The sequence below is a fragment of the Rattus norvegicus genome, chromosome 8, assembly GCF_036323735.1.
Source record: "Rattus norvegicus strain BN/NHsdMcwi chromosome 8, GRCr8, whole genome shotgun sequence".
Taxonomy (NCBI): Eukaryota; Metazoa; Chordata; class Mammalia; order Rodentia; family Muridae; genus Rattus; species Rattus norvegicus.
Genome location: NC_086026.1, coordinates 68,110,018 through 68,134,203, shown reverse-complemented (window position 1 = coordinate 68,134,203; position 24,186 = coordinate 68,110,018). Strand labels below are relative to the sequence as shown.

The 24,186-nt window shown below is 54.0% G+C and overlaps 2 protein-coding genes across 2 annotated transcripts in view; one reads left to right on the top strand and one right to left on the bottom strand.

The window, feature by feature from the left end:
* Positions 1 to 16,142, bottom strand: part of Hcn4 (hyperpolarization activated cyclic nucleotide-gated potassium channel 4) — a 37,421-nt gene extending 21,279 nt beyond the window's left edge. The window contains exon 1 of the mRNA NM_021658.2: positions 15,133 to 16,142. Coding sequence (NP_067690.1) covers positions 15,133 to 15,917 — 785 coding nt within the window. The 5' untranslated portion in view covers positions 15,918 to 16,142. The remainder of the gene's footprint in view (positions 1 to 15,132) is intronic.
* A 765-nt stretch (positions 16,143 to 16,907) lies between these two features.
* Rec114 (REC114 meiotic recombination protein) overlaps positions 16,908 to 24,186 on the top strand; it is a 158,116-nt gene continuing 150,837 nt past the window's right edge. The window contains exon 1 of the mRNA XM_039081093.2: positions 16,908 to 17,123. The gene's annotated coding sequence lies outside the window, so the exon portion shown is untranslated. The remainder of the gene's footprint in view (positions 17,124 to 24,186) is intronic.

Below are 24,186 nucleotides of genomic sequence, written 5' to 3'. Positions count from 1 at the left end.
CCAGCCCTTCCACAAATCACAGGAGCCTTCGCGTCTTGGGAGAGTGATGAGAGCTGAGACAATCTCCTCCAGTCGTGCACTATCTGCCAGTTTTCCCTTTCAGCAAAGGAACTGTCCCATGGTGACAGGCGGTGAGACATGGGACAGCAGTCAGCAGTTGTTAGGCACCTGCTACCTGCCAGGCACTAATCTGTATGGGGATTGTCTTCCTTTTGTCCTCTTAAAGACACTAAGAAGCAGACACTGGTTATGCCCATTTTATGACAGGAGACTGAGGCCCAGTAAGCTGAGAACTTTGCTATGTAGAGAGTGGATCAAGAATTCAAGGGCAAGCAGCCCGACTCCAGAGCCCTGCCCTTCACAGTTCCATAGAAGTAGAAGTTAGGCTGGTATTTTGTTACTCCCAACCTCTGTTCTCCTTTCCCTCCATCCCCCGAACTCTTTACCATACACTCTCCTCAGCTCTTCACTCGCTGATCCATCCAGTCCCTTTAATGAACCTAGACTATCGTTCTTCCCAGAGCCCCTCACACCTCAAGGTCAGGGTGAGTCAGCATCCTCCCTGCTTCCTGCTGTCACTACCTGCCTCTGGTAGAAATGCCTACCAGATCCTTTGGGCATCCTGTCATCCCTTGGCCATCTTCCAGCATCCATCTGCCACCCATGGGACCGTGGCAATCCTGGCACCTGGTTTGCAACCTTCCGTTCCACTCTGTCCTGCCACCACCCTGGGTGACTTCCGCTCTATACTGTGGGCGCAGACAGACCCAGGCTCTTGGGAGCTAGAAACCCCAACACTAATCACCCCTCTTACTGTCCACTGCAGCCTCACACCCTACGCCACGTGAGCACCCACAATTGCCCCAGCTTGGCACGCGCAGTGCAAGAACCTTTCCACCCTCCCTCCTTTCTGCAGATGCGCTAGCTTCAGGGTCCCAGAGCTACAGTCTGCTGACTCTTCACGCTCTCCCCCAAAGAGCTGCCTGTCCCAGACTCGATGGTCCAGCCCTCCCTTCTCTAAGCACAGCCTCACCTCTCATGTTGACCTTTCTGGAACAGTCTTCCCAAAAACACAGCCCTGGCCTGGAGAGGGAATCTTTCTTTCCATGCCCGCTTGTGGCTCAGCAAGAATGCCTACCCACTGGACTTAACACCCAAGCTCCCGCACAACTCCTGTCCCCACTCTCAGCTGTGCCCTCAGCCCTGACAGGACGTTCCAGGAGATCACAGTGGATGCCCAACCCACCCACCCACCCCTGGCCCCTCTTCAAGAAACTCTGATGCCCCTCCAACTAGCAGACACCACCATCTTCAACTCCACAGAGAAGGGATAAGCCGGCAGAATGTCCCTTCCCTCTTTGCCACCAGACTTCTTGGCTCGTCCTCGTCCTCTCTTTCTAGACACGAAGGAGCCTATGACTCTTTCACCTGCTTCCGGAAGCTAGCCCGTTCCCCTCTCCAGGGACCCTGTCTTGCCCACCTCCACTGTACCTCCCTCTGCAGGCATCCTTTCCCAGTGGTCTCATGTAGCCCAGGCTAGACTCCATCTAGACAAATAGCAAAGGACGACCTTGAACATCCTGCTTCCACCTCCTGAGTGAATAAATGGACTGCAGGCACGTGCCGACATGCCTGGCTTTGTGCCGTTCCAGGGATTGAACCAGGGCCTCATGCATGTTTGACTCACACTCTACAGAGCGACAGCCCCAATTCAGCCTTTTATTTTCAGCTACAGCCAGAGCCGCGAGTCCAGCCTGCAGGCCACGGTGGCAGAAGCCCCTGCCACCCTCACTCTCTCTGACAGGTTCCTGCTTGCTATGCCCCTCCTTGGCTTCACATCCCAGCCATCTGCTGGCTGCCTTCCAGTGAGTGGACCCTGCTGGCCTCTGTCCTGGGCTTTCATGTCAAGCTCTCCCTAGTCATAGCTGACCTATTCGTCTGCTATCACCCTCTCAGCTCAGGTGTCTAGAGGGGAGCATGCTCCCTCTACCACCTCCTTCCTGCCCAGCCCCCCTCAGGCCCCAGGGTCTCCCCACAACAGTGGAGAGACTGCTCTTTTCCTCCCACCCCCGCCTGGCCACCAGGGCTCTATTTTTAACCCACCTCAAAATCTCTGACTCAGAATCACAGGGCTCCCAGGTAGCTGCTCCTAGCTGCCTCGGCTGCTGCAGACACAGACTCACAACCAAGGGTTGCCAGCTGGGCTCGGGCTGTGGGTCTGAGCACGTCTTTCTACTGTTTCCACAATCACCCATCGGCCACTTGAGTAACAACTGTTTTGTTCTCAGAGTAGGTCTCTGAATGACCCTTTAGCCCTTGTCTCTGCTAAGGTACATCACTAGTTAGGCTAAAGGCTCAGCCCCTCATCATGGAGTGAAGGCTAGTATCAGCCACTCAATGGGAACAAAGCAAGCTGTAGGCTATGGCCGACCCACCCCTTCCAGACAACGATCCTTCAGCTATGGGCTATAGGCACCTGGGTGTCTGCTCAAGGTCTGGGTTCCAGCAGGTGAGGATGGGACCTGACATCTATCTGTATGGCTGACAGGTTCCTCCATGTTGGATTAGCTAAGATACTCTTCTTTCCCTGGTTTAGACAGGGTCTCTTGTAGCCCAGGTTGGAAGGACTTTGAACTTCTGACCCTCCGGCCTCCACCTCTGCCGAGTGCTGGGATTAGGGGTGTGTGCCACCACACCGGGTGTATGATGTGACAGGGAATGACCTAGGGTTTGTGTATGCCAGACAAGCGCTCTAGCAGTTGAGCGGCATCCCCAGCTCCTGAGACACTATCTGACCCGTTATATAGTGTATCTAACCAGCACATGCTGGTCATCATCATTATCATTCTGTACCAACAAAATGCAGGGCCTAGCCTGGGAGTTGTGGGGATCCTGTGAGGTTTTACCTGAAGCAGCAGTCTCTCTGAGAGATGGGCAGACCCACTCCACAGGGGAGCTGCTGACATAGAGACTAACTCAATGGCAAAGGTTACCTATGCTGGGAAAGAAGGCGCGCTTATTTGGTTCTGCATCACAGAGGCATGGCTGCCAGAGGGAATTCAGCCAAGGCTCAAAGGGAAAGAAGGGGACAGTGTGGCCTGCTGGCTACTGCAGCCTCAAAGAGGAGCAGAGGGTAGGAGGCTGACTGTGTCCAGGGGTCAGTGCTGTGACCTGAACGCAGTAAGAGAGCAAGGGCAGGGGCCCAAGTGGTCTCCATCTCTTTGTGTCTCCAAGTTGCTGTGGTACCTTGCATTAGTTCCTGTCTCTCATGGCCCTCCTCAGATTCCCCAGCACCACCATGGGTACACAGAGAGGACAAGGCCAAGCACACTGAAGGCACCATAGAGGTCAGAGAGGCTGAGCCTGGAGACAGAAAAGGAAGGAGGTGTGGCTCAGCGGACTCAGCCTGATGCCTGTATGGAGGAAAGACAGGGATGCCCTGAAAAGCGGGCCCAGAAGCTAGGATTCTTCTGGGAGCTTCAGGAACCATGGGGATTGTAGCTTTCCCTGGGAATGGACTGATACCACACCTCTCCATGACATGTATTCTCCTCCTAGCCTGACTGCTGGGGACACTTTGAGGTGATAACCCATTACTTTTCTCAGAGGCTGAGTTCTCTGTATACACACAAACTAGAATATATGTACGTGCATACATGTGTGCACACACACAGGCACACACAGAGGCATGCACACATACGTGCACACGCATACACACACATACACACATACACATGCACATGCACATAGGCACACACAGAGGCATGTACACATACACATAGGTACATACACACACATACAGAGGCACGCACACACACACACACGCGTACACACAGACGCACACACATACACATGCACACACACATAGGCACACACAGAGGCATGTACACATACGCATAGGTACATATACACACACAGAGGCACGCACACACACGGGTGCACACACACATACACACGCACAGGCACACACAGAGGCATGCACACATATACATAGTTACACACACACACACACACACACACACACACACACACACACCCAAACTGCACAGCAAGGGACATCTGCTTGTTCTACAGCACTTCAAGTTTTCAGGATGCTGAGCTGCCCCAGGCTAGCCACCCAGAATCTTCACATTCCACTGGGCAAGAGGAGATCTAAAGAAAACGAGGAGGGAACCAACACTTAACAAGCTTAGATCTACTCTGGAGAATCAAAGACTCAAGTACCACTCCCCCAGGAGCCTTCCAATCTACCATTCAGGAGCCTGGGACAAAAATAGAGAATTGTTGTAGGGGAGCACGTGAGTGCCGCCCTGCCCCCAAGGGAAACTAGGTACCTGGCCTCACCTGCCCTTGGACAGAGGCCTGCTAGGGTGAAAGAGAAAATGCGCTCAAGTTTCACCAAGGCCTCCATGGGTTTGGACCACAGTAACTATGGTAGGGAGGACCCATAAAGCAAAAGTTTGCTGTACACCCTGATTTTGCTGAGGCGCATTAGCTGAACAGTAAGGGTCCTATTGGGGTACCTGGGCTCTGAGGGCCTGGGGCTAGATGGATCCCTAGGTCTCCCCAGGAAAACTGTCTTAACAAGGAGTCTGGGCAAGGGCTGAGCTCCTTGAGTGCCCTCCGAGCCTGGTTCTCAAGATTCTGATTTATAACAACCTGTATGAAGAAAGGTAGGAAAGGGTTCACTAGATAAGAGGGCCTGAGCCTCTGGGTAGGGCGTGGGGCAGAGGAATCAGAATTTGACTAGAGTCTTAGGGAGCTAAAGCCAGACTGAGACAAGGCAGGGCTACCACAGCCGATGCTTCAGGCCAGAGGGCCCTTAGGGAAGCCCACCACGTGGGCTCCCAGAGTGTTTAGTAGCTTGAGGCAGCAGGGGGATGTGTAGGCTAGACTTTTGTCGACTTTACTCAAGCTGGGGTCATCTGGGGAGAGAGGACTTCAGTTGAGAAAGTGCTCTCAGTGGAGTGCCTGTAGGCAATTCTACAGGGCATTTTCTTGATTAATGGTTGATGTGGCAGGGCCCAGCTCAGTGTGGGTGGGACTACCCCTAAGACAAGTGGTCCTAGGTTACATTAAATAAACAGACTATACAAACCGTGAGGAGCAAACCCAGTCAGCAGCACTCCTCCAGAGCCTCTGCATCAGTTCCTACCCTGACTTCCTTCCCCTAATGGTGGACTGTGATCACGATGTGGAAGCCAAATAAACCCTTCCTCCCCGTGTGACTTTTGGCTACGGTGTTTATCACAGCAGTAAAAGGTGAATGGAGACAGGGTGTTTTCTAGAACTGAACCTGCCTAGCCTCATTCTGGAGGGGCCAGATTACATAAAGACCTCGGGGTCCCTGCAGTGGCCACCACCCAGGCTGGGGAACCCTCATTCTTCTCCTATTCAAACAGAGAAAAGAGACCACAAGGGTAAGCTTCAGCTAAGCCCACCAGCTAGACTGGCTTTTGATTCCCACACTGCCCTGGGCCTGTTCTGGATGCTGCTTTCCAAGAGCCTCTGAGGCTGGAACAGCCACTTTCATAGCTGGCAGTCCTAGTGGCCCCTGGGTTCCTCCAACCACAGTCACCTATTGGGACCTGCAGGCTCCTTGAGTCCTGACACTGAGTGCTCTTGACAGACTAGCTCTGGGCTTTCAGGAATGGGCAAGTGCCCTTGGGAGCTGTCCCCAGGAGTGAGGAAGAGGACACAGTCCGACCTTAGGCAAGAAGGTGACATCATTTTCATTAAGCTCCTGTTCCAAGTTGGTGTCTGGGTAGGAACACAGCAATGAAAACAACAACAGCAGCAAAGTCTTCTTACCTTCCCCTCCACAGGTCTGGGAGCTAACAGAGAGCCCCCACCGTGGCCCCTGCACCCAAGGGCTAGCACGTCCTCAGCAGAAAGATGTCAGAGGTGCCCCAGCTACTCCAGGACCAGAGGCTATAGAATGGCAGTAACTTGCCTGCCTTGGCTCAGTAGTCGAGGTTCTTTCTTGTCAGCTCTTCTGGTCAGCAGGGCCCTGCTGGCTCAGTTTGCACTAATGGGGTCAGGATTGCAGGCTCAATATCTATTTGTGCAATTAGCTCTGCTCTCTTCTCAGGCTGAGCCTGAGTCCTGACCCGGGATGCTGAGAGAGGAAAGAACCTTGCTGAGGTTCCGTGGCAATGATTTGAGGACAGACTCCTGGTGCAGGGAAGAAGGCTCACATGTAAGCAAACTCAGAGTGGGAAGGCAAGGGCTCCAAGTTAGCTAACCTGGGCTCATCTGCAGAAATGTCTCAGCTAGACCACAATTCTTCTAAAAGGTGTTACATGAATCAAAGAGACCTAAGTGTATGAGAATCGATGAGACCAGGGTGCCTGCAGGTCTTCGTGGGAAGAAACAGGCGTCTTATATCTTCTGAGAAACTGCAGAAAGTAAAACCTATGATTGGCCGGGCATTCAGTGGCCAGGGACTTGCGTTAATCATTGACAGGGGCTGCTCCAGCCTTCAAGGGGACTGCAGGGTAATTACTTCTGGGCTCCAGGCCACACGCTCAGTGACATTATGACAGTGCTGTCTGCCTTCTGGGCCTTGTGGGAAAGGAGAAGGGAGTCTCCTCCAAGGCTGTTGCAAGGCTCAGGACAAGTACACGGCAACAGCAGAGGCAGGCAGGCAGGCAGGCAGGCAACAGAGCCAGGAGCCTGGGAGTTAAGAAAGCAGAACCGAAAAGTACAGATTCAAAGAACCAGAGTCTGGTAACACCCACCCTAAGCAGGAGGCTCAGTCTGCCAACCACCATCTTCCTAGAAAGCACGCAGAATGATTCTCCCTCCCTCAGACCCAGCTCAGATTGTCCTTTACTCACCGTGCATCCACACTGGCCTGTCTTTTTCCTGTCTCCCCAAACAAGCCCCAGAGACCTCACAAGGAGCCAGCATCCTCCCCTGTCAGGTGAGTGGTGACTTTCCCATAACATATGGAAACAGTCTTAGAACATAGACTCCTGGAGGGCATGACCCCCTTCTTGCTCCTCCTCAAGCCCAGAAAACAATGCATTAGCCAGCCTTGTTATATATTAATTTCTGAAAGCCTCGTTCACACAGACATAACACATCCACCCACATGGGTAAATGTTAGACATAAAACCAGCAGTATAATTATCAGGCCCCCACAGCTGCTGGGATCAGACCCGGAAACCCTACTGCATGCTCTGTGGAGTTCTGCATACCCTGGGCAGAGGGAGGCCTGCAATGGAGTCCATACACATTGTGGGCCCATCTCTAGGCTTTATTCTACATGCACCTCAGGCCTTGCTGCCTAGCTGGGAACACCAGACATCAGCCCCAACAATGAGAGGCAGAGTTGGGTGGGGAGCAGTCATGTATGAGACTCGGCAGTTCCAGCAGTGGTGACATGGCCACTTATTTGTAATTTGTGCTTTGCCTACCAGTGTGGACCAAAGGCAGCCGACTCAGATGCTAGGAGGCATAGGAGCTTCAGGAAGGGAGGGGGCACAAGGTTCCTACCCCAAGATCAGGGCCTCCAGGAAGACACTGAAATTAGTTCACAAGCTTTGCTCTGGGCCCTGTACCAAGCCTTTATCTTATGAGCCCCTGGTTCTAGTCATGACTGATCTTTGGTCCTGCTCATAAGCTGAGCCTTGATCCCCAATCACAAGCGAAGTCCTAGTGACCACACTCTGAGTCTAGACCACATTCTCAGACTGAGCCCTGACCTTCACCAGAGACTGAACTCTGATTCTGACCAGAGAATGATCCCAGGTTCCAGACACAGGCCTCAGCTGAGTCCCGATCTCTACACCCTCACTTTCTTAAAGGATCCAATAAAGAGTCCACAGCACGATATGTTTCTCTAGTGGACCAAACACAAACACCCTGGCTGTTTGTCCCTCTTCCTACTGGAACAGGGACTTAGATGGTATCCTGGTGTGCTAGCAAAGTCCCAGCAGTTAGGCCCTGCCAGGGGAGGACCAGGAGGGTAGGCCTCTGGACCTTTGTAGAGAGACATCACATAACCCAGTGGGTTCTGGTTGACATATACAACCTTCCAAGCTTTCCCTGCTCCCCTGCTTCTGTCTACACAAGGAACACACTAGACAAAGGGCCTGCTTAAGGCTTTCCTTTGGGGCTCTGAGCCTAATAGATTCCCTGTACCTGGTGGTTACCCCTTTTCTTGAGCCCCTTCATAATACTGTTTTGAGTCTCAGGAGAACATTCCCTAGGAACACTTGCATAATTAAGTGTTTAAAGCAGAGGAGAGGGGTAGGGGAGGAGAAAGGAGGAGTGACAGAGGACATGTTAGGAGTCCTGAAGAGGGGGCTGTTTCTTCCCCATGATGAGATTTGGAATGAATTGCTCCCTGACCCTCTGAGTAACCTTTTCTATGAACTGAGTGTGATTAAATCATCTGGGGGCCACTTTGAAGAGCAAACAAGATAAAATATATCCAGTTCCCCACATGACCTGGAATATGACAGCCACTTCATTCATGATGGCAGTTCTTGGGCTATAGACCTGCCTGACTTCAGAGTCTCCCTATTTGAGTGAAGGCTTATGAACTCAGAAGTGATAAGGGTTCGGGTAGCTAGATGGTCAAGGGCAAGCTGGATATGAAAGAGATGGCATAGGAACAGCTGGGCCCAGGGACTGGAGACAAGACGGGAAGACTAAGCATATGGGAAGCCTAGGAGGTAGACCACTGGCTTTCCTGCATGCCAGACTATGAGGTGAAGACGCTGAGGCCAAAGCTGCTCTTCTCAGTTCTTTTGAGAGAAGTTCCCAGCCCTACCCTCCACTTGTGTGTGTGTTGGGGGCGGGGGGATGGAGCAGGAAGGGAAAGAGGGAAAGAGAGAACATCTACGACATGTTTGCAGGTGTGTGGAAGCCAGAGGTCGTCATCAGGCAGTTTACTCGATTGCTCTCCACCTAATTTTTTGGGATAGGCTCTGTCACTAAACTCTGGCTATGTGGCCTGGCTAACCAGTCCCAGGGATCCTCCTGTCTTCACCTCCACATTGGGATTAAAGGCACAAGATTTTGAACCTGATTTTTAAAAGTTATTAATGTGAATACTGGGCATCCAAACTGACAACCTCAGTACTTACAGAGCAAGCACTTTACTGTCTGATCCATGTCCTCAACCCCTATATATCCAGGTCCTACCTTGCTATCTTAAAGCATGGGCTCACATCTGTCACAATGCACTATGCCAGGCAAACAGCTTATCTCAGTGCTGGATTTGCTCCACAGGATGCAGAGTACCCAAGTGCTCTGTGTTATCTCGGGCATCTGCTGTGCCAGAGGACTCAACAGCTCTCTCTCAGTACTGCCTCCTGCCCCAGCTCTGGGTGGGGGTGATGGTAAAGTGTCTTGAGTGGCTTCCTAGCCCTTGGGACCACAGATTTCCAGGTCCCTGGCAATGCTCTCCCAGCAAGGAAGCCTGACTGGCAGAGAACATCCTTTCCAAAGCCAAGACAATGCCCCTGCCCTCCCGTGGCCCTCTCTGGCTGGGAAATGTGGATTCTTCAGCATCCCCTGGGTCCAAGCAGGACTGCCTGGCTGGCCTCTGTGGCCTTTCTATTAATTAGAAACTGGCAGGCGCAGCTTTGTAAGAGCTCTCAAGTCAGGCTGGAGTCATGGCCGCCTCAGTTATATGACAAGCCCCCAAGGGACTGGGCCAAGACCTCCTGTGCTACATGGTTTTCCCCTTGGTATCCAGGGCTGTGGCAGACACGAGGGCTACTCGGGCTTCTCTGACACTTGTCCACCCTGTTATCTGACTGCAGGCTAAGAGAGGGAGAAAAGTTGACAGGTGAGCCTCTCCCACAGGGAAGGCTGCTGGTCAGGGACAGGAACAGAGAAGGAGAACACAGGATCAGAACAGATCCCCTGCTCAAGGTACTAAGGCAGCTGCTATCCAGGATGTCTCTGTTCCCTTCCAGCTTGCCACTGTCACAGCTACCTGTCACCTCTGGACTCTCACTGGCAATGTCTACCTACTCAGGAAATCTCATTGCTGTAAGATATCCCTAAGTACTCTGTCTCTTTGTTCCCTCTCTCAGACCTCAGTCTCTGATCCTTAGGACAGGAGAGAAACTGAAAGACTGGTGACATGGAGTGACAGGTGTCCTCTGGTCACCTAGTCTTCTCCTGCTCTTCAGCTTCCCCAGAAGGCAGTATGCAAACCCAAACCAAACCTGTAAGGGCAGGAGATGAGGCTGTGACATCCTGGAGTACAAGCTGATCTCTGAAGTCCTGGCCCCACCTAGCTGTATAGGTCCCAGCTGAACTGAAACTGGGGCTGGAGGCAAGGGTTCCATTGCCAAAGGTATAGGAATCAGTCTCAGGGCCCTGCAAGCCTTCCTTCAACATGCGGGCTATAAGTTCAGGACTCCACGCCTGGTCCCAGGGCACCAGGAAAACCATCACACACAGGAAGCTGCATTCTAACTGGGTCCCAGAATGAAACGGATAACACTCCAATGAGAAGCTTCATTAAAACGACCAGAGTACCACTCAGTGCCACAAGGTCGCCAGGAGGGATGAATGAGTGGTTTGGAGAAACATAAGGAAGTCCTGGAGGCGTGAAGCCTTCCAACCTGGAGAGGAGGGCAGATGAACAGGCAGATAGGAGAACACTGTCGGGTTTCCCTATAGGACGTCCGCCACCTACCAGCATGAAAGCCTCATTTTATTAAACCCAATAGGTAGAGACAGGGCCAAACAAGAAGGAAGCCCCCACACCCATCAAGCAGTTACCAGGCTTAAGAGCTAGAACCAAGCTACAGGGAGAACCCTGTAGTCAAGGGGCTTAGCCCTCTGGCCCAGTGGGTTTCCAGGCACCGGTACCTGTGAAGACGACATGTCCGAAGCTCTACCGGCTCTACTGGGGAATACTGCACCGCTGGAGAGTCCGCTGCCCACTGTGCCACCAGACAGCACCACCCGGGCAGCTCACCTTGGAATTCCCCTCTGCACCAAGGCGCCCTCCCCTCCCTGCTGCCTGTGCCTGCTGTGTCTTTCACCCAGCTTCCCACATACCCAGCAGGAACAGCTGGTCCAAAAAAGGCTCCCCTTAGAAAGGGCCTCCAAACTCCCAGAACCAGGCTGCGTCTTTCCTGAACAGTCCTTCCAAGGCTGCAAGGGAAAGTACATGGAAGTGAGACTGAGAAAAGAGCCAGGCCGTGAGCCCCCAAACCCTCTCCTTCCCTCTCTCAGGCATCTAACTCTGATCCCTGACTACTCGTGCACTCTGCCAGCAACGGGAGACCCAAGTCCAGATCACAGAGGGAGACCCAGACCCCACTCACATCGTACTAGGCCCCAAGGAAAACTAATACCCTACCCCCACCAGAGCCTAGACCCTCTCTTGGCACGGCCTCTGCAGTGGAACCCACAGCCATCAGGCCCCACGTAATTCTCAGTTTAGGGGTGCTTCAGACACAGGAAACTGTGTGCCGCATTTCGTGTGCCTAGACTTATTGTGTATTTCTCTCCATACTGACTTGGTAGTTTCTAACAGAGTATCCATAAAGTCCCTGATGACACACTAGTTCAGGATCCCTGGCCGGAGCCCAGGGCAGAGGTCCATGTAGTCCACCTGTGACCCAGGGGAGGAAAGATTGAGGGCAGGGTAGGTATTTGACCCACCCTGTAGACGCTCAGATAATCTGTGTACCTACGGTAGTTCAGTTTGTGCCTAGTGTAGAAATGAGTAAGAGGAGTCCCATTTTCTGGGCAGGAAAACTGAGGTTCACAGAAGGCTGATAACTCAAGCAGGGCCAAATAGCAAACAGGTTGGGCAAGGGATGTGTACTGAGCAATGGCATTGGTCTGGTGCAGGGACTAGCAACACAAAGTCTACTTAGGCAACTTCTAGGACCTAACATCATCGCAGTGTCTAGAATTCCAAAGCTCAGCTGCTCTGGCCCCAATAAAAAGATGCTTTTGGATCCTTCAGTCTCTTCCTTTCCTCATGGATTTAAAAGGATCAAGCAAGGAGGGGAGGCAAACCAAGCTTTGGCCTGCTCTATTGTCAAGGCCAAGTCACTGTTTGGGGCACGACGTTAGACCCAGAGCTCCAGATAAGAAATTTCCTAACAACCACCATGCCCACCCACACATCCCCAAGACACAGTCCCCAACACGTACACAACCAGGTCAACTCCCTGAGCCCAGTGTTTGAGATTTTGGCTAACCAGCCTCTGCGACAAAAGTAACTGCACCTTCTCTCAGGGTCCCTCCTTACTCTCTTTCTTCCCCTTCTCATCTTCTGGGGAAACCAGCATTATCTAACTAATGTGTTGGGTGTTCTTAGGTTCCAACCGTCAAACCCAGTCTCCTAGGATAGACATCCACTGGGAGAAAGGAGCTCTTCTGGGACCTTGGTCCATAGCTTGGGAACATGTCCTGAGGGTTGCCACATGCTGGTCTCATCCATTAACGAACTTAAGTATAAACTTCGAATGCCAATGAGGTGTTGGTGAAGAAGGGACATCGGAAGCCTTGGGAACTACAGAAGCCATGGGAGTAGCCAGAGTGATGATGGAACAGACATGGAGCAGAGATGGCCTAGTCTCTCTCAGTCACTGCCCAAGTTATGGTACATCTCAAAGCAAGCCCATGCCTTCCCAGGAAAAGATACCCGAGCCCTCCTCGCCCCAGGCAGGAGATGTCAGGAGCAGCCCATCACAGACAGCCCTGAACTCCAAACCGCAAACTCAATCTATCATGGTTTGCTGGTGATTCTTTATTAAACCAATTCTGCAAGATCAATGCTTCCTGCCAGTCAAAATGATGAATAAATCCTCTGTGGGTCTGGGAAGTGCTTGCAAAAGCTCTGGTGGGCGATGATGTCTGTCTCTGATAAAGATCCAAGGCCAGCACCCAAAACTTTGTGGTTCAAGGCTTGAGTTCTCCGGGGTGGGGGGGATGGGGGGAGTGGTGGCTTGGAAGGAGTGATGAAAGGTTTTCTAAGCTCAGCAGATTGAGCTAATCCCTTGTTTCTTGACTTCTAAAGCCAAGACTAGCTGTTTTGGCCTGAGAGACAGAAGGGCTCGGCCACTGGCCTCCAGAGACTCACACACTCTGCCTTAGACCTGTTTTCCACCCTACAGACCTAGCACCAGACAAGGCTGGGCATAGAAGATGAGCAGTTCTGGCTACAGTTTCTGTTGCTTGTTACAAACCACATTGAACCCCAGTTGGACCCTTGATTGGTGTCTATCTGTCAGTTGTTTGGTGCCCAGCCTCTCCAATGTCTCTAAAGCCTGGGTCAGTGGGGGCTCTACAACAAGGGGACTGCAAGTTAGCATGTTATAAATAGCACAGGTAAGACTAGGAAGCTTTGGGTGTGTGAGTGGGGGGAGGGAGGAATGGACAGAGGGATGGATGGCTTCAGTCCCAGATCTTCACCATCTGAAGGAGGTGAAGATAGGGCTTTGCAGCCAGAAGTTCTCCATCAATTCCTTCCTGTGAGTGGAGATAAGGCATGCCTGAGGTTGATAATGGGCTTGAAGGTAAGTGTGAATGGAAGTTTTCCCACCACAAATATGGACAGAAGTTGAGTACTTGATTGGAGCACATTAGCAATCTCAAGGGATCAATCAATACTGGACCTGTCTGTCAACAACTCTGAGGAAAGAGAAGCCTGGGACACTCAGGGACAGTGGGGGCAAAGGAGCCATGCCTCCTGTCCACTTCTCCCTGGTTCAGCAGTAGCATCAGCTCCCAGTCCCAGATATGGGAGTTCACGAAGGCTCCTACCAAGAGTCTGCCTTTGCTCACATGGTTTGAAGACTGCAGCTCTGTCAGCAAGCCTCCTTGCCCTCTGAGAATAGGAAGCCTAGAGACTAGGGTTAGAAAATAGCAATCTCCTAAAAGAAAGGGGGGAAAGGAACCAAAAGAGGGTGCCTCTCCTTATTCACCACCTATTTTAAGCCACCAAAGTGTTGTCTGACTGGTCATTCCCAGCCAAAGAAATCTCTCTCATTGGATGGAAAATAGCTTTGCTCTCATTACAAAATCCAGCTTCCCTGGAGTTTGTAAAGAGGCTCTGGTCGGCAAAATGTTCCTTTATACAGGCAGGCCAGCAGGTAGGCAGGCAAGGGAGATAAACAGGGCAGGACACAGGGAGAGGACAAAAATCCAGCAAGATCTTCATCCTAAACTAGTGTGCTAGGAAGGCCTCAAGAGACAGGAGAGAGTGGGGACTCAGAACCTTGACTGAGACAAAGGCATTCCCAATGCAAACCCAGAGGCAATTCATAGCCCCTCATCGACACAGCTCAGTTCACAGGCCCAAGTGGTATCCCCTGATCATTGGCATTAGACTTAGGAGGTGCACGAGGGGACAGGATCCCTCTCCCTGACTGGTCTAGGGACCCATGAGAGACCTCGTGGTTGCTCGAGTCTAGAGCATTGGAATAGGGATGGGACATTGGAGCAGTTGGGGATCAATAGGCAGTTGCATGTCAGTTAGGACAGCAGACATAGTCGCTGACCACTCTGAGCAAGGTCATTCTGCCCTGCCTGTGTGAAAGCTAACTGTGTAGGGTACCTTCTCCTGATACACCACTCAACATGAGGAGCTGGCTAAAAATGTGCAGAGGGCTTTCATCCTGGGCCCGAGGCCCCGGCAACCTCAGACTCCAGGGATCTGCCTGCAGCTTCCCAAGCCCAGCAAAGATACTAATACCTGCAGTCAGCACCCAAGGAGCTGACCCAGCTGCTAAGATGGCTATCTCCCTCCATGACCCTTCTCTGCAAGCTGAATGACCCGGAGCTGCCTCTAGGATGGCCACCTTGACTCTGCAGCCTCCAAGGGGGAGGTGCGTGGCTTGGACAAGCAGAGCTCTACCCTGGCTGCCGGCAGGGCTAGGCCAAACTCGGAACACCTTTGAGCTTGCCTCCAAAGTGGCCCAGACCCCCGGAATGGAGAAAACAGGAGCCTGAAGACTGAGGAAGTTCCCAGTGTACTGCAGGATGTCCGGGGGTGTCTGGGACACTCCAGGAGCCCCACTTCTCTTGGAGCTCCCAGCGCAAGGAAGGAAAGTTAACTCGGGCTGGGAGGCAGGTCTGGTAAGAAAACATGCCTGCAACTACACAGGGCACCCACAGCATCCCCACCTGGCCTCTTACCTGAAGTCGCTGTAGGGGTGGATAATCCAAAACCCAGCTGACTTAACCCTCTCCTGCTCACGCTCCACTGCTTTCTGGCTGCCGAACATCCTTAGCGAGAATTTGTTGACCCCAGGTTGCAGCATGGCACCGAACTGGCGCTGCATGAAGCCGCTCTGGCCCAGGCGCACCTCGGCCTCAGGGAGGATCTGGTCGCTGGCGGCCGCGCCTCCTTCCACTTTGATAGCTGTGTCCGCCGAGGGCTGCTCGCAGGAGGCGGAGGCCGGCTGCGGCGGCTGTTGGGGCGGCGGCGAGGCTGCGGGTTGTGCCGCGGCGCCCGGGCGCTCGGGCTCGGTCGCCAGGCCCGGGGGCGTCCTGTCCTCGCCGGGGGACGCATCGCCCTCAGCGGCGATGAGCCGCCGCTCCTCCGCGGAGTCATGCAGGTGCCCGAGACTGCTGCCGCCCCCTGCTCCACCACTGCCGCCGCCCCGGCTGCCCAGCGAGGCCAGACTCCCGCGGAAGCGCCTGCAGTCACCGTTGGTGCTGGACTTGCCGGCGCTGCGGCCCGGCCCCTCGCTGTCTGCCGCCCCGAGGGCCGCACCCCGGGACTCGGAGCAGCCGGCGGCCACCGAGGGCGAGGGCGAGGGCAGCGGCCGCAGCCGAATGCTCCTTCGGCTTGGGTCCTGGAGGCCCCCGGCCCCCTCTTCCTCACCATCCTCTTCCTCGTCCATGATCCACGCCTTGGCCCCCACCTGCTGCGGAAGGCTGTAGAGCCGCTTGCGCATGGACGGCGGCAGCTTGTCCATGGTGCCAGGGACTGGGCCGGGGGCAGCGGTGCGGGTGCGGCACGGGGGACCCGCTCCAGGTGCGCCTGCCAGGGAGGACTCGTCCTTCGCTGCCTCACGAGCCCATGATCTCGCCGGCTGCGCGCCGAGGGGAGGCTCCTAGTCCGGCTGCGGGTCCCCGGGTTCGCCGCGCTGCACCTCCTCCCGGGCCGGGCTTGGGCGCGGGGACCCCACGTTCCCTCCCTCTCTTCCCTCCCTCCTGCGATCAGGGGCGCGGCGCGCGGCCGGGCTCCAGGCGCCCCGCCCCCGCGGGGAACAATGGGCGCGGGCAGCGGCGGCGCTGCGGCCACTGCGCTCCGGGAACCGCTCCCGAGCGCAGAGCGCACTGCCCGCGCGGTTCTCGGGAGTGAGTCCGGCGGGTGTCTGGGGCTGTCAGTGCGTGTGACCGCCGGGGCTCTGCGGCCGGCCGCCCGGGTTCTCGCTTTGCCTCCTCGAGCTGAGCCCAGCCGGCCCGGTCCTGGGGACTCCCGTCTCAGCCGAGCGGAGCCTAGCGGCCCGCCGGGCTTACATCAGCCGCCGCCTCTCCCGGAGCGCCCTCCGGCAGCGCTCGGGCTCCCGCGCCCCGGAATATTCATGAAGCCGCCGCAGCTCGCGGGTTGCCATAGGAGCGCCTTCTGCAGCCCGGCCTGCCTACCTGGGCTTCTTAAAGGGGCAGCGGCGTCCCAGCCCAGACATAGAGGGGGGCGGAGGGGGGGCGGAGGGGGGGCGGGCCCGGCGAGGGGCGCAGGGCGGAACCTCGCCAGACCTTTGGGACTGAGGTAGGAGGCGTCCTTACTCCTGTGCTTGTAATGATTCCTGCTGACCACGGACTGAGAGCTCCCCTCAAGTGAGAGCTCTGGTAGGGGCTCAAGATTGGGGGGCGGGGTTTCCCAGTCTTTCCGGCGAGCTTCGGGCTTTCCTTGCCTAGTCCGCAATCTCTACGCTAGGGTCTCCGACCCTCCTCTAGGGAGGCGTGTCGGTCGTAAGGCTGCGGAGTGGCTGCTTTCCCGCAACTCGCCTGGAGAGGGGGTTTCCGGAAAACGCTTCGAGTCCGGGCGGCTCCCAGGGTTTTCCTGAGCCACGGGCGGGGGGCGAACCCCGCGTGGGTCTTCCCCAGCGCGGCGAGGAGGGCTTGCGGGAAACTCTCCAGGCGCTCACTGGGCGCGCGGGTGGACCCGCTTCTGCGAGGTAAGACTTCGAAGAAATGCGCCGACAGTAGCAGTCAGTCACAGACGCGGGATCCCAGCGCCGGACTTCCCACCACCCACTCCCCAGCGCCTTTCCCGGAGCAATTCGATGCGGGGTTCCCGAGACCGGCGGGCTGTAGCCAGGAGGCTATGGGCAGGCTCCTCTGGTGACCTGATACTCTGGGGAAGGCTTTGAATCCCTCGCCTGTGCCTCCATCCAGTCGAGACACCTTCTTCTGTGCGCATCAGCGTTAGAGGGTTCCATCTCCACCCAGACACACTCTTTACCCGCCCCAGCATCTACACAGCCCAGCCCCCATTTGATCCCTCTCTTAAAAGGCAGTCTGGGATGCACCTGGGCATCTTCTTGTTCCCTGTATTACACTCTCGATTTAAGGGCAAATCCCAATAGCTCAGCCTAAGGTTATAGCTTAGGTACCCACACTTTAGGACAGCCCAACACCCAACATTAGCTCAAAAAAAAAAAAAAAAAGGAAAGAAAAAATAGGTGAAGGGCAGTTTCAGAGGGAGAGGTGGCCAGAGACGGTTGGAATCTGTCAGTAAAGAAATAGACCCGCAGACAGGAAGGCAAAAGGGTCCCCAACTCTGAGGAATAGCATGAAGTTTAAATTTGAAACCTTAGCCCGCTTGTGTTCATACACACATCCAGAGTGGGAAATTTGGAGGCAGCTGGGTTTGGGCAGTGGGCAGCCTAGCAGGGTCTTTTCTGGTCCACAGGACTTCACATGGGGGTGGGAATGTCTAGGGTGATGACATCACCTGGAGCTGGCATTTCTACTTTTGAGCAGTTCTGAGCTGACAGTTCCCCGCACAGATGCTGGGAGGCAGGATCTCTCAATGCCCTTGGATCTCCTTGAGGAGTGCTCTTAACTGCCTGAGAGCCCTGTCTGCTGAGTTATGAAGACCTCCCTTTAGCTCACGTGCTACAGTTTCCCTGCTCACCAGAACCCACCCGGCAGTGACCCAGCTGCCGGAAGGCTGTACAAACAGGCATCTTTTCCTGACTGACCCAGACACTGGTCACATCTCCACTTCTGGTTCGTATAGCTAACGAGTGAGTCCCCACTAATCTGAACATCAGTGACACCAGGCAGCCTTTGTCCCTCTGGATTAACTTCCTTGTGGGGTGGTGGGAGTGGGGTGGGGAGACAAGACTAACTTAAACTCAGAAGCTTGGGCACCACCACGTACAAAGAGCAGATCAATTGTCCAGAAGCAAGGGACCCTGAAAGCTAACTACTGGTGATGAGGATAGGACTAAGATTCTGTTTTCTAGGAACCACTGTCCCAGGCTGGCCAGGGGCCTCCTGTTGACTCCACCTCTAACACCTCACTTACCTTCAACTCGATTAGCACAATCCATCTAGAGCCAGCTCTGGGTATAGAATGGACACTTAGATAATAACCCCTATTGAGGCTGAGCTCCTCCTGGATCCTCCCTGTGAGGATAGTAATAGAGGATGTCTATTTGCTGGTCTGCCAGCAACATCTGAGGGATGTGGGGGAGAACAGGGGACCTTTGTGGGCTCCATATTAGGAGATAAGATTCATGCTCTGGAGTAGAGAGAAAACCAGAAAGTCAAGAACTACATACTAGAAGCTAGATCACATCTCCCCCAAGAGAGATCTGAAAGATCACCACGCCTGGCCAAGTTAGGGAAGACTTCCCGAAAAGGGGGATCAGATTAAAGAGAAACATATACCAACCAAGAGGAAGATGTCTTGTGTTTTGCTCTAGCAGCCTCAGCCCCATTGGATTTTTTTTTTTTTTTTTTGGTTCTTTTTTTCGGAGCTGGGGACCGAACCCAGGGCCTTGCGCTTCCTAGGTAAGCGCTCTACCACTGAGCTAAATCCCCAGCCCCGATTTTTTTTTTTTAAAGACAAAGTCTCTCGCTGAACATAGAGCTGAGGTAAGGGCAACCTGCAAGTCCCAAGGATCCTCCTGTGCCCCCCACCTTTCTGCGCTGTAATTACAGGTATACACAACCACACCCAGATTTTAGGTGACTGCTGAATATTAAGACTCAAGTCCTAAGGCTGCAGAGATGGCTCAGTGGTTAAGAGCACTGACTGTTCTTCCAAAGGACTTAGGTTCAATCCCCAGCACCCACATGGCAGCTCACAACTGGCTGTAACTCCAGTTACAGGGGACCACACACACACACACACACACACACACACACACACACACACACACACACACACCACACGTACAAGCAGGCAGAACACTGCTGAACCACCTCCATAGCCCCTGTGACCAGTGCTTTACACTTTATGTATTTAAACTACTTGAAATTGTCTTTAGTTGAGCCAAACGTGGCCAAATTTTGGCAATGTTCTGCCCTCTGTTTGCAAAAAGACAGCTAAAGCCCAGAGAGGTTAAATGACTTACCAAATGCCTCAGTGAGAAAATGGTGGAGCTGGAATTCCGACAAAAATTCCTTCCACGGGCCAGACTCTGCCCTGTTAACCAGCTGCCTTTCCTGGGTGGCTTAGAGGCAGCTTGTCTTGACTCTGTGATCAAGATCACCCCCTCTACAGAAGACAGGAGTGGAGGAGTCTCTAGACATACAGGCCCCTCCACCTTTTTCTCCTGTGAGGATCTGAGCCTGCCCAGTACCTCCTGCTCAGCCATGATAGGCAGTGAAGAGTGGGTAGTGCACATAGAGGCTTCCTGCCGAGAGCCTGACTTGGAGACCAGATCTCTTTGCCCCACCTGGGAGGTGAAGGGACACATGAGGTGGCTGCAAGGAGACCAAAGTGCTGGAGAGTAAGTCAGCTGGTCAAATCTGTCCAGGTCTTGGGTGCCCCCGTTGTGCGCTCAGGCTTCTATGGCTGGTGGCTGAGAAGGCTGACAGATGCCTTGCTGGTTGAGGCATGACGTCATCCCAGAGGGATGAGTGAGGGCCACAGGGTATTTCAGATGCTCAGGACAATGGCTCTCGTGAGTGTGGTCAAGGTGGAACTTCTGGAGGAGGTAACAAGTGGGATGTGAGCTTCGTTTTCTGGGCAGTGGGCAGAAGGGGAGGCAGGCAGAGGAGGGAATGAAGCTATGGGGTAGAGGAGATTTTGATGATGGAGTAGCTTGGTAAGGACAATGCTTACCGTGTTCACTTAGTGGCATCCACAAAGGGTAGGATGATAGGCAAGTAGCCATCTTGGAGGGCTGCTTATCTTTCGTTCTCAGTTGGTTTTAAGAGAAAATCTGCTGTCTCCATACAAGGTGCGTGGTAGATTCTTCGTATCCCCTCCTCCTCCTAGCACCCTACAGGCCAGCCTTGGGTCCTCAACTCATCTGTCGGCTTTCTCCCATCCTGTGCACCCACTGTTCCCCGGGGATTCTACTGGGGCCTGGGAAAGATTCTGGCTATAAAAAGTACTGTGAGCCAACATGCCCACCCTCCCCCTAATCCCATTAAGGCAATAGTGATCCAGAAAACCCTTCCAGGCTCCCCTTCTTGTTGAGTTTACCATCTGCTGTCTGGGTAGTTCTGCCTGATTTCTTTAGGATCTGGGAGCAGAAGCTATTGCACTGCTCTATGCTCCATCCCTTCCCTGGGCATAGTGTCCTACCCCAGAATCCCGAGACCCTCATACATGGATGCACCAGGGCCCATTAGAGCTCAAAGCCCTTCCAGCTTCAGGCCAACCATGGCTTCATTAGAGCTCAAAGCCCTTCCAGCTTCAGGCCAACCATGGCTTCCCTGCCCTTGTTCTCTCGGCTGCCTCCCATCCTGTCTACCCGCTGCTTCCTAGGGACTCTGCCAAGGGATGGGTGGGGTCTCATGCCACCTCTTGCCCCTGAATGGGGTGGAGAGAGATATGCTGACAGCTCAGCCAGGCCTGGACTATGTCTCTGTGTCCTGCCAGGGCTCCAGGACGTCTGGGCCACCTGGACTGGGAGCCAGGCTGGAGAGGGGCACTGGGAGGGAAGGCCCCTGAGGTGCCAGCAGAGAGGAGCTGCCAAGAGGTAAGTGGAAGAGACTCCTCAGCCCCAAGTCTGGATCTTGCCATCTGTCAGGGCCGCAGTGGGTTCAAATACACACACACACACACACACACACACACACACACACACACACACGACAGTTTCAACAGCCTGGACTAGAGGACTGAAGGAGGGAGAAATAGAATGAGCTGATGGTAGGGGAACAATTGGAGCGACTTTGGGGGATATCAGGCTTTTTCAGGGACCCCAAGATGAGGCAGAGAATAGACTTGGCTCGTGGACTCCCACTGACCCAGGGAGAACAGCTCACACTCATGCTGTCCCTTGCTATCTCCTCAGCCCTCTCCTCCTAGCTTCCCTCTCCCCCAACTCACCATGACCTCTTTCACTCAGTCCGCCATTGAACCAGTTATCCATGTACTAAGCGCCTACCTCTTGACTCCCTAAGACTGGGCATCTCACCTTCAGGCACAAGAGACTGTGGCAAGAATGAGACAGATTTCCTCAGCCACAGAATGCAGGCAGGGCCCAAGGGCATGCGATGTGGCCCGAGGACTGAAGAGCAGAGGGGAGTTTCTGGAGAAAGGACAAGGGACGTAGGTTTGAATCTGTCTCTGAAGAAATCAGGTACAGTTTTGAGACATGGAGACAGACACGTGGGGGTGCCAGCTGAAGGGCACGTTGTGAACAGAGAATGGCCAAGGGGACCCACAGATGGGAATAGGTGACCAGGCCATGACCAGAAAGCCATAAGGGCACCAAGATGGGTTGGTTCTGGAGAAGACAATGGGGAGGGAGCTACTGAAAGCAATCTTAGATATGGAAGAACCATTTGTGTGCCCTGGGAACCCGGCTTTGGGCTTAGCTGTGCAGAGTAAGCCGGGAAACAATAGACTGCATCCATGTCCCCTGACTGTATCCCTGCCTCCTGGAGACTCGAGTGGGCTCAAGGAGCTGGAGAGAGCTATGGAGTTATTCTAGCGTCCTCTAGGAAGCACAGTCTGCCCCCTGAGCCCTCGCCCTGTGAGCACAGAGTAAGCACAGCCAGCCCGGGTGCCAGTCTGGAGCTGTACTCTACAGCTCCCCGGGAAGTACATCTTCTGTACGGGCTCCATGGCCCAGCCTCCCTCCCACCAGCCCTGCACATCAGGATAACCTGCTATTACATGAGCCTTCCACTGGACGCCTTCCAGAGAGAGACAGTTCCGCTGTGTAATGAGAGCTGTGCCCCACTGGCCACGCTGCAAGGCCAGAGGAACAGGCAGAGCCAAGGAAAGGGCAGTGGAGAGTGTGGCTTGGGTTGTGATGAGGGCTGTGATGGACTGAGACTGAAGTTGTCATAGAGATGATGACCCAGGACCTGTGACAGGACTGTGGCCGATGCTACAGTAGGGGCTGAGACACTGTGGCATTGCACTGATGTGATCTCTGAAAGGGGCTGTGACAGGGGATGTGACAGAGACTGTGATGTGCTGTGATGGAGTCTGTGACAGAAACTGTGGCAGCAGCGGCGATAACGCTCTATGTCGTAGAGCTTGGCAGAGACTGACTGTGTAATGGTTTGTGATAGAGACCGTGATGGAGAGTGTGACAGACATTATGACAGGGGCTGTGATCCAGGCTGTACTAGAGACTTTGCAGGGTGACAGGAGACTGTGACAGGTGCTCTGGCAGGTTCTGTGCAGGGACATTGGCAGGGGACTGACAGGAAATAGTCCTATGACAGAGCACTGGGACTGACAATGGCTCTGATGGGTTCAGTGCCTGACAGGTCCTAACAGGGGCTGCAAAGGGGGCTCTAACAAGTCCCGTGGTGGGGGCCATGAAGGAGTCTGTGACAGGTCCTGACAGGGGCTGGGAAGGGGGCTATGGTGGGTCCCATGGCAAAGCCCGTGGTGAGACTTTGACAGGAGCTGAGACGGAAATATGGCTAAATCTGGAACCACAATCAGAGTTGGGACAACAGTTCCTGGATCCCAGGCCCATCCTCCCACGGTCGACAGAGCAGTTGGCGGTGACAGCACCAACACACAGGCCCAGCCAGGCCCAGGCATGTGTGAAAACACGGGCGGGCTGTGCACTGAAGCTGAGACGGGAGACTTCAACAGAGCCGAGGGAGGCTGGCTCCCTAGGGCTGCATCCATGGCTGCTATACCCTGGATCAGAAATGCCCTCCCCAAGTCACATGTTGAAGCCATGGTAGCCAGCAGGTGGCACTTCTGGGAGGTGGTAGAGCCCTGAAACGGCGGAGCCTGAGAGAAGCTGGATGGGTGGTAACATGTCCTTGAAGGGGATGTTCCAAAGCCAGTTTCTTGTTTGCTTGGCCCAAAGCCTCGATGAAGTGAGCATCCTCCTCCGCCCTGCACTCCCTGAGGTGAAGTTCTCTGCATCACAGGTCCAAAGTAACAGGGCTAACTGACCATCCCTGACATCCCCGAAGTGAGAACTTCCCTTCCTTCTATTTTGCTTTGCGTCTTTCGTTCTCTTTCCCCTCTCTCCTTTCCTTTCTGTTTCCTTCATGCCTTTCTTTCAAGATGTGGATAAGGAATTCTGACTCTGTAGCACAGGCTAACCTGAAATTCATGGTGCTGAAGCCACCCTTCTGTCCCAGATTCCGGAGTAGCCAGGACCATGGCGGCTGTGGTACTGTACTGAGTTCTTCCTTTAAAGGAAGCCAAATCTGTCTGGAGCTATAGCACTGGTGAACTGACTTCCGCTCTGACTCTCGGGCCTTTGTTTTCTTGATAGTGGTTTTCTTTGGAGGACGATGTATATGGTGATCTGGGTGCAGGTATGGATTGGCGGGGCTGCCTATGAAACCCCGAGTGATTCACTGCAAAGCCTTCCGGTCAAGTCGCCAGCGAGCTTTCCCTCGCTGTGAACAGCCCTTCCCCTGGTGTGTGAAGATGCTTCCGTGAGGGACACAAATGTGTACTAAAGAGTAAATGAGCTCATGATTAGGATAACTAACACTTGCAGGGCGTTTTCTCCGCGCCAGGCAGCACGCCAAGTGCTCAGAATGGATTAGCTCATGTAATCCGTGCAGAAACTCGGTCAGGTAAGTAGTATTATCCCCATTTCACAGATGATTAAA